This window comes from Anopheles cruzii, chromosome 2 (genome assembly GCF_943734635.1).
Source record: "Anopheles cruzii chromosome 2, idAnoCruzAS_RS32_06, whole genome shotgun sequence".
NCBI classification, from domain to species: domain Eukaryota; kingdom Metazoa; phylum Arthropoda; class Insecta; order Diptera; family Culicidae; genus Anopheles; species Anopheles cruzii.
The window spans coordinates 28,368,005-28,378,128 of NC_069144.1; the positions used below are offsets into that span (position 1 = coordinate 28,368,005).

General features: G+C 43.6%; 1 protein-coding gene across 1 annotated transcript; it reads left to right on the forward strand.

Moving 5' to 3' along the window:
* Positions 1-318: 318 nt before the first annotated feature.
* LOC128277515 (tetratricopeptide repeat protein 39B-like) lies at positions 319-9,029 on the forward strand. The gene is given in 11 exon segments (XM_053015984.1): positions 319-416; positions 1,930-2,365; positions 5,434-5,465; positions 6,234-6,341; positions 6,416-6,757; positions 6,839-7,004; positions 7,067-7,395; positions 7,474-7,980; positions 8,049-8,122; positions 8,125-8,182; positions 8,263-9,029. Coding segments are annotated over 10 exon segments (1,803 nt in total). The 5' UTR covers positions 319-416; positions 1,930-2,290; the 3' UTR covers positions 8,375-9,029.
* The last annotated feature ends 1,095 nt before the right edge of the window (positions 9,030-10,124 follow it).

Sequence of the window (10,124 nt, forward strand, 5' to 3'; positions counted from 1 at the left end):
TGCTCTCTCTACGTTTACGCAAACGTAAACAAAACACTTCCATTTTTTCGGTGCACTTTCACAACCCACACCCACAGCGAACAGCTGTACGGATGGATTGCGGCCTTTCCTCTCGTTGTGTGGGAGAAAGATAATGAAAGCGGGTGTTGTGACTGGGCGAGAAAGAGCGAGCACCAGTTCCTGTGTGCGAACGATGGCTTGCTGTGCGAATGGGACAGCGAGTAACCTTCGCACACAGTGTCCACTAATAATATGCCTCGCCTCGCGCTTGGGTAGTGAGCGAAAAATTTTCATTACAAGTATTATTCTCCTGGCGGACGTTTCCTTCGTTGGATGGAAATAAGGGCGCGATCGCGAGTTTTATGTCCGCGCAAAAATAACAGTGAAACCAACGCAGTTCATAACGAGCAAAAGGAGTACGACGAGTGATGATATTTGTTGCGGGATGTGAGCAGTTTGGGTTTTCGCCAAGTAGTGCCTTGTGGTCTGATTGTGCACTGGTCGATAATTGTGACGGTGATTTTTGGAAAACTCTCGGAGCAGACCAGAGGATACAAAACTAGTTTGTGCCGCACGCGAAAGCTGTGCGTCACCCGAAGAAACACTAGTGCGCATTGTGTGCAGTGCGTGTTTAAATATTGACCGAAGCGAGAGATTTCGACACGGGAAGATCGGTTTATAGCTAAGCGTTTGTAGAATACATAACGTGAAACGGGACACGAACTGCATGAATGAGTGTTAACCAAAACAAAGAAAAGAAGAAAGCCATATTGATCCGTGCGCCTGATTTATTGTACTCGCGAACAGCGTTTCCGAAACATTGGCTAGAGTCTAGATTTGTGCTGTTTTGTTTTTCTGCAACAAATGTTCCCCATTTTTACAAGGCCAAGCAAGGGTTGCGTTTGCCATACTAGTCAGGGGGGTCACAGAATGAGATTAACGTTATCTGGCCGTTAGATTGATATCGATTTCTTGCTGTTTTCACTGGGAGGAGAGCTACCCTTGGCAGGGCTCCCGGGGGGACCGGGCTCACGGAACTACGGCGACGGTACTCGGACAATCAATATTACGTATGTGCAAAACAATGTTTCTCGAAACGAGGTTTTTTGTTCCCGTGAAGCATGATATTGTTTGAGGAACTTGTTGTGCACTTAAGTAGCAAGTAGTTTTAAATTAATCATCAACAAACATACCTTTTTGCGTCCGCAGTCACAAAGTTCGACCATCGTCATGAGGTTAATCCTAGCAAACATTTTCTGTGCGAAAGCATGGAAATCTCGTTTAACATGGTATTTTTGCAGCCAAATTGTAGACTGTATAGAGGTCAATCCTTCTGATAAGGGTGCTCTTGTGAACGACAATTCATGTCTATTAAAGTACATCTACTAGTCTCTTTGAATACTCTTGAGTTTAAGCTAAGTTAAAGTTAAAAGTTAAAGTGCTAAGTCGTCCAGCAAAACTCTTGTCACTTGTAAAGTGAAACATTTCGACATACTTATCTTTATGCTCGGGTTTCAAAGGCAAACAAAATGCTTTGCTTATCACTTAGCACTTTGCATTGCTTCCGATGTCTTATCAAGCGAAACCAAACTATGGTGAGTTTGATGCTTTGATAGACAGCAGGCGATCGTTGCTGCCGATTAGATGTTGCTTCTCAGAACTGCGGGCTCCCTTCGTCGGAATATACCGTTTCAAAGCTTTATTGTCGACATGCCGACAGTTCCGGTTTGAATGTTTAGGAAAAGTGCGTTCTTAATAGGAAAACAAAGTTTACCGGGGAGTGCTCAAAGTTACTTCACACCCATCTGCCGCGGAAATATAACTGTAAACTTTACTGTTTGCGTCACATCGGGAGATAACCATTTAGAAAACAAACATTTGTACGAAACACATAATTTACCAATCTCTACAACTCTACATTTACGATAGAAAACTGATATTAGTGCTTCGCATCAAATAAGTGATTTTTTAAATGTAACCAACGTTGCACAGTGAAAAACGTTTAAACTGCATTAAAACGGCAACTGCGTTTAAACTGGATTATTTGTGTATAGTTTGTCCACGGATCGGAAAAGTTCATCGGTTGTTTGCGAAATCGCGAACAAAATGAGAACGTAAACAACAAACACGACGGTATCCGGACCAGCTTTCGGGACGGATACGACACGAAGCACAAGGATTTAGTGAACATTGCGCGATTGCTGAGTTCAGCAGAAGTACGTGATACGTTGCTGGGCAACATTAAGCCAGCGTTTTAACGAATAATTTCGCTAAACGACCATCACGAAAAATGGCTACCGTTACCGCGGCCAGCTCTGCACCCAGCACCAGCCAGCAGCTCTCAAACTACGACGAGGACGATGAGGTAATTACTTTCGTATTTAATTAAAATATTCTTTTACAACGTTATTTGCGGCGAACAAGTTGTAATTAATTTTTATAGCCATGTAAAAAGCCTCTCGTTAGTGTGTTGTTGGTCCAAAAGTCGTATCCGTTAACAGACTTTCAATAATAATCATCTTTTCTGCCAATTCCTTAGTTTTCAATCGATCACCACAACTTGTTTCAATTTGTGCCACATGACTGTTTTACCGTGCACAAGCATTTCTTGGCGAGTGTCTGGAAATGATTTAATTTCGGCTGTTCGCTTCCAAGTTTGTGTCTGGAACTAGTAAACATGTAACGCGCGTGTTTTCCGTTTGCTCGCTTCGTTACGTTAATGGAATAAATAAAATCTATTCTATCCATGGCGTGGCTTTGAGCTATAGCGGACGTTAAGATGGCCTTATTTTCTGGTTGGTCAGTATACCATATAGAAGAGGAATATTGCCACCGGTCACGTTCGTCTGTTCGACAGAAGGTGGATCCTATTACGGCATGCAACCTCGCAGGACTCTCGAGGGCTGGGCCACTGACGCCTGTACAGACCGGCCAAGGTTATCTCTTTTACCGTTCCTCTGTGGTTGTTCTTTAAATAATGTTTGGCTTGCGGTTGTTCCATTTTTTCAATGCACCTCACGTGGTCCATGGCGGTCGATAACTGAGCACAGGCTTTGGAAGCCACAAAAAATGTTCACTCCCCTCAATAAGGACAACTATCGATAGTCGTAGTGTTTAGGCGGACAAAACATGATTGTCGTGGCGGCAGTTGGTCATTCCTATTACGTGTATCGCTATTGTTTTACAAGTACCACACGTTGTTACCGTTACCGTTTCCGTACTTTCTATTTCAGCCGGAACTGCTTGTCAATTTCGCTGAATGATCTGCTGTTCGAATACAATTATGGTTGGAATGGTCGCCGGAGTGATAGCACGAAATGATTTATTACACCTTGTACCAAGCATTGGACTGTACTGTGTGTTAGTACCTATGGCTGGGCCTGGTTGTGAAAGTTTTCGAGTTGTCTGCATGATTGAACGGCGAATGTACGCAAAACGATGCGGTCAGCGGTTATTCTATTTATACATAATAAGCAACTGGGTGTGGACACAGGTTTGCAAAGCGCAAAAGGAAACATATTTGGCTAAGTCAGTTTTACTCACACTTTGGCTGTGCTTCAGCTTTAAAGTGAACTAATCCACGAACCTTCCGGGAAAGGTGATAAATGAAATTACTCATCATTTTCGACGAATATTATTTTTTTGTACGGAGTTTCGTAGTAAATACGGACTTTCCACCAGAAAAGGTTAAAAACAGGTCGTTCGATTAATCTGATTTAGTTTGTATATTCTTCGGTACCAGCATTGCTGTGACATCTTTCCTTTGGCGAAGAGTACCTCAATCATATCTCGTCTAGAAGTATTCGTCACGTGTTCGTCTAAGTTTGTCTATTAAAGACTAGTTTGTAGACTGATGGTAGATTCTTCGATAGAACAATATTTCCAATGGCTTGGAACGATTACAAACAAATTACAAATATCGATAAACTTCCTTACGGTGACTCAGTCCACTCAACTGATTCCGTTTTGTAACCTCTACAAATGACCGAATCGTCAACAGTCAACATAATCAAAAAATCAGAGTTTGTATCAAATTGCAGTCTCATTTCTATAAGCGGAGAACATCAAATATTATATGAGAGTAAAGAAATGCTGCACCACGTATTGTACAGGATACGTTATGTTTATCACTTTTGTGTTAATATTACAAAAATATGAATGTTGTACATAACATTGTATCAACCGTTAGTCTGCTGTCTTGCTTTTTGCGCAATCATGCGTGTCAGTATCGCCTGTTGTTTTGTATCTTATCAGTAATCAGTGAAGGGCGGCAATCAAGTGTAAAGCGAAGGGTTTTTCCGCAAACAGTTTTCCTTCATTAACGCGTGTGCGGCAGAGAAATTAAAATGCAAATTTGTTTACGCAACACTGTGCCTAATTCGTATCCAGATCGACAGTACTTGGCGGAAGTTAACCGTATACGGGAGAAGGAGATTGGACGATAGCCAAAACTATTTGTTGCAACTTGGAAGCGTTAGAGTCTTGTAGAAAAAGTTTTTCTTATAATGTTTTGTGTTACGAGAAATGGGTTTTTGAGGACCATTTTATAACTAAGTTTCTATCCTATTTTGCTTTTTGTAATGGAAAACAATTCGCCGTGTAACTTTATTCTTCCTTTATTTGCATGCAATATGCTATAGCTTTGCGAAAAATGCTGCACACGTGTAGGCGTAAAGCAGGATGTAATTATTGTTGTTTGCCACTAGGCAAACGACAATAGCGTCACATATGAGGCTGTGCGTCGAAGCAGCGCAGGGCTGGGAATGAAAGTGCAGCACTGCAAGCCCCCGCTTGCAGCGGACCCTCGACGTATCATTTTCGCCCTTCCACCTTTCAAATTGCATGCCCGCGAAGTGGTTGAACTTGAACTTGCGTGCGCTCTGCGAAATGCGAAACGAGCCAGGCAACCCGTAGACTCTATCGTTTGACGTGTGGCCGGATAATATCGGGTTAGATACCACCTTCTAGAGTCTGTGAATGTGCTGACAGCTCCTTTGCGCCACAGCGGGACAGGTCAAGCCGCATAAGCGACACAGTGCAGCCCATCCCGAAACCTGTTGACGGAAGCGTGAGTAGCCGCGAAACCGAATCTGTACAACTACGTGGCGCTACTCATTAGAGGTAGAAACTAGTCTCCACAACAACTACCTATCTCACACCGAGCCTAAATACCGTCATTATCGCTGGGGGTATGATAGTGTGCATTGTGCAAAGTGCACGATTAGCTGTATGATCAACTTGCTGAATGGGAATTTTTGTGTAGAATGCAACTGTAGCGATTCCTCGAGTACGAATTAATACAAGTAATTCAATATTTCTTATTGCGTTACATACAACATACTTTTATTTATTTTATTTTATTTTTTATTCCGATATTATCTTGCAGGAGAAAGTATGTAAAACTAAGTTTATTTGTCTTTTATCTCGTTACAGTTCCAAGATGCTTGCGAAAACGATGGTTCCTCGTAAGTAGTTCCCGATAAGACACAGTGAATCAGTCATCACCATGGATTATTGTATAAACCCGCGCGGCGTTTTGTTGTGCGATCAAACTAATTACTTCACTGATCTAACAGGTTGCGAGTGGACACTATGATCCTCTCGGTAATAGGCGCCCATAGCACATGTCCGTGATGCAAGGCAAACATGTTTTCTAATCGCCATTTGAGCAACGATAAACCCTCTCGTGTGGCTGCATTTGATACAAGAACAACTGTAAAGAAGCTGTAGATCTGAAACAGTTGCTAACTGTCCAATCTTTTATCCATGACCTGTATGGATTTTATGGTACAACGCGAACTTTGTCGTAGAGTTATTGCCACAACGACAACCAGTTACAATGTTGCTCGTTTGGATTTTAAAGTTCTTCAATATGTGATTGGAAGTTAATTGAGTATTCGAACGATTTTTCGAAGGACCACATTTATTGAAGCGCTAGGCCTAGAATTATTTTAGTGTACTTAATCAGTAAAATTTTGGTTTGGTTGAGGCGAGCTGCAATGTTTTCTACTATACTGCTCCATGCTCCAAGCCTTGGCATGTTTTCCCGGCTAAAGCACATTGTTTTTAATCCGAATCTGAAAAATCTCAATAAATTATCATAGAATGGATGCGAACACCACACATAAATTTAATCTGGATCACAAATAATGCTTGAAATTGAGGACCAAAGCGTGTTTTGAATGAAAAAAACATTCTAATCTGTTCCTAACGTTATCTTCTAATCGTTTTAGCCCTTCATGTGGTATGGGTCTGGACGCTGCTTTGGTGGAAGCGAAAATAGCGGTCGATTTGTTTTTCAACAATAAATTCAACGAAGCGGAAGCACTTATGAAGCCGATGTAAGGATAAATGGTGGTTACCCATTGACAAGCAAAACACAACTTTATTTTTCTCCAATAACTTGTTCCTGTAGGGCAACCTCCAGCATGTACCATTCGGTTGGACACAGTGTCTTTACCTACCTGGAAGCGATGCTCACCTTCGAGCAGCAACATATAGCGGCAGCTTCGGAGGCACTGAAACAGTGCCTGAATGTGTGCAATCGCTACAGGAAGAAGAATACTCTGACAGAAACGATCGGAAAGACATTTAAGAAAGTAAATTACGATCAGTACACCGATCTGGAGGCACACGCAGAGCTGTGCTCGGCCGAAGCATTGCTACTGAAGGCGATGCTCACGTTTATCGAGGACGAAACGTTGACCAGCTTGATAAAGGGCGGCATGAAGATTAGGAACTGTTTCGCCATGTACAAGTATGTGCGACGTTCTAAAGGCATTCGAATGTAAGATTTGTTTGTCTGATTTTTTAACTCGTTTTTATTCGATCATTGCAGGGAATGTAACAACATACTAAACCACCGCCATTGGGAATCGGAAAGTTCCAAGCTACATTTCGAAAGCGGCGTTCGTATGGGTTTGGGGACGTTTAATCTCATGATTTCCCTTCTTCCGGCTAAGATAATTAAACTGCTTGAATTTATTGGATTTTCCGGAAACAAGGTTTGTGAGTCAGCGAAAGAAGCATATCGAGAGCCAAATCAATAGTGTTTTTTTGTTTGCAGCAATCGGGAATGCAGGATTTGGTCACCGGATCTCAGAGCGAAGGCATTCGACAGGTGCTGTGCGTGATGACACTGCTCGGGTATAACCTGATCGTGTGCTACGTGCTCAGTCACAAGGAAGGTGACCTACGGTTCTGCGATGAGCTGCTCGTGAAACAGTTGAACCAGTATCCGAACGGTGTTTGGTTCCTGTTCTTCAAGGGCCGACTGGAGTTCATGAGGGGTAACCTGGACGATGCGCTGAGGTGGTACAAAAAATCGTGGAAATCCCAAAACGTGTGGCCACAATTCCATCACTTATGCTTTTGGGAATTGCTGTGGGTGAATTGGTGAGTTCGTTGGCGACTGCTGTTGTAAGAGGATATTCAGGACTTATCGTACGATTATCGTCATCTCATTTTGCGCAGCTTACGACTGGATTGGCGAGAGTCGCTCCTTTTTGCTACGTACTTAGTAGAGAACAGTAAGTGGTCCCGAACAATCTACACATATCAGAAGGCATCGATCATGTGTATGCTGAAACCGGAAGAGCTGCATTCGAGCGAAGTGCGTACGATTGCGAACCTGATGAGGGAAGTGCCAAAGTACAAGCAACGAATAGCCGGCAAGTCGCTTCCGATGGAGAAATTTGCCTGCAAAAAGACTGAAAGGTTCTTCGCCCAGCAATCATTCCTGTACGTGCCGGCACTAGAGCTGATGTACGTGTGGAATCTGTTCAAGATACTGGGAAAGCACTTTCATCTGGCGGACGGTGTGTTTCGGATAGTGGAGGAACAGTTGAAGCACTTTGAGGAACGAGCGTCTGCCAAGTCCAACCCAACTTACGGAGTGTATGGTGCGGACAACAAGGCACTGCTTCTTCTGCTGAAGGGTGCCTGCTTGCGTCAAATGAACAGCCCGTTGCAAGCCACTCGGTAAGTTTTACGAATACATCAAAATTGCGCCACAAACCATATAAATTGACCTTTTGGTCTGCTTTCAGGTGTCTAGAAAACGTGATTGCAATGTACAAGGACATCAAAGAAGACCAATACCTTGTGCCGTACGCGATCGTTGAATTATCTACATCGATCAGGGCAACAAAGATCAAGCCATTTTGGCGTTGGAGGATGCCAAGTACGTAGCGTACAGCCACCGGTGCTGAATACTGGTTTGGGCAACCTCTTATTTGTTTTTCTATTCTGTTTGACTCGCAGGAAAAATTATAGTGGCTACTCGCTGGAATCGAGACTTCACTTTCGGATACACACAGCGCTAATGGAGCTGAAGGGCAAAAGTTATGAAAATATTCCGGCAGGCGCGGAATGAGCCGGCGTTGGACGAACCATCAGTATACCATGACCATCGAAACATTTTCCGGGAGCATTAAAAAAGAATCCAAACAACGATCCAAAGGAGAGTGATGCGTAGCGTCACCATCCAGTAGACCTGAGATGAAATGAACCACCTTAGCCGGGAGCATATTGTACAACCAAACACAAAACGTCTGCGTCGCACGGAACTACTTCCTAGTCATGGTGTTGCCAAGCGTACAACGGATTTCGTTGTACATTGCTAACGTTCCTACGAGGAAAGATGTTTTATTTTCGCTTTTACACTGCAACATACCTTAGCCAAGGGTCTAAACACACTGTTTATCACTGAATTTTATTTTTTTTATTTCGATTACTGGTCTCCGAGCACCCGACCTAAGAAATGTAGTTAATTTTCAATTCGGTTCGGGTTCGGTTTTCGTAGCGCAATATCGCCGCGACCGCGTCTTGTTTGCGATAACAATATTGATAAGCTGTAAAAGCGTGTCAGTCTGTAGAAACGGGAAACGGAGTGGGATTGTTTATGTGGCATCTGGAAATGTATTTTTCTAACAAATGTTAATCCATTGAGCGAGGTTGCATAGCGAAAGCTACAAACTGTTTTACAAGCACTCTCCATTCCTATAAAATATAAAATAAAACCAAACCACAACGAAGAAACAAAGAAATACCGTCTCTGTGATGAATAATCCCGACTAGGGTGTGTTATCGAACCGCTCACCGCTACCCTTTGCACAAGGGGGGCTTATGAATTCAAACCAACTAACGCGCATGCGCCACATAAAAAATATGGATAAATGTCCGTTGCACCCGGTCAAGTATTATTAAACGGCAGTAAAATGGTATTCAAAGCAAAAATATGATAATGGCCATTTACGGGCTTTCTAGCCAGTTTCGTTGCAGAATTGTTTTAGGAGAGTCCCCTTTAATTGATAGTTTGCCGCCGAGTTTGCTATCGCGATAGTAACCTCGAAACGGTTACTATATTTAATGGTGAGAATTTGCCGCCAGAGTTCGCTGTGCCGCCGTTGACGACCGCCGCCGCCAGCAGTTGACATCTGCGCCTTCGGGGAAAGCGGGGCCACATCGGGGGCAAAAAAGGAAACCCGGTCCCGGTGGGGAGGAAGGGTGCCCTATGCACGATTGGTCCTGCGAAGAAAAAGGGCTCACGCCAGTGAAAATGTTGTGTTGTACGCGAGTGGTCCGTGATGTGGGGGAAAATTCGCAGTTATTTTAGCGCCTCCCGTAAAGGTCGCGGAGTCTGCCGTCGAGCGTGACTGCGTGCTGTGGAGAGCGAGTGTAGCGAGCGTTTTCAATTCGAAGCGGAAGTCAAGTGCAATTCGGGAGGGGTTGTTTTCTCTGGCCAAAAATTTGCAACACCGCCGGACCTCGGCAGCATGAGCTGTGCTCAAAGTGGTGTCGATTTGGTGTGCAGTTACTGGTTGCAATGGAAATTAACCGCTTCTATCGTGGACGGTCGTAGGAATCGACGGCGTTAATAATATTCCGTGCGGCTAGGAGGAGTGATGAAGCAGTCCGTGATGCCCACAAGGCAAGCTTAGTTCTCGGCTGTTCCAAACCATACCAGCAAATCTGGCTACGAGAGGTTTATCGTGAGCAGCGGAAAATCGAAGTGGTAAGTCGAAACCACCCTCGGGATGCCATGGAAATGCACTGGAGGTGGTTGGCGAACGGGAATGGTTGAAATGTAATTTTATTGATTCGAAATAGACAAGATGTCTCGG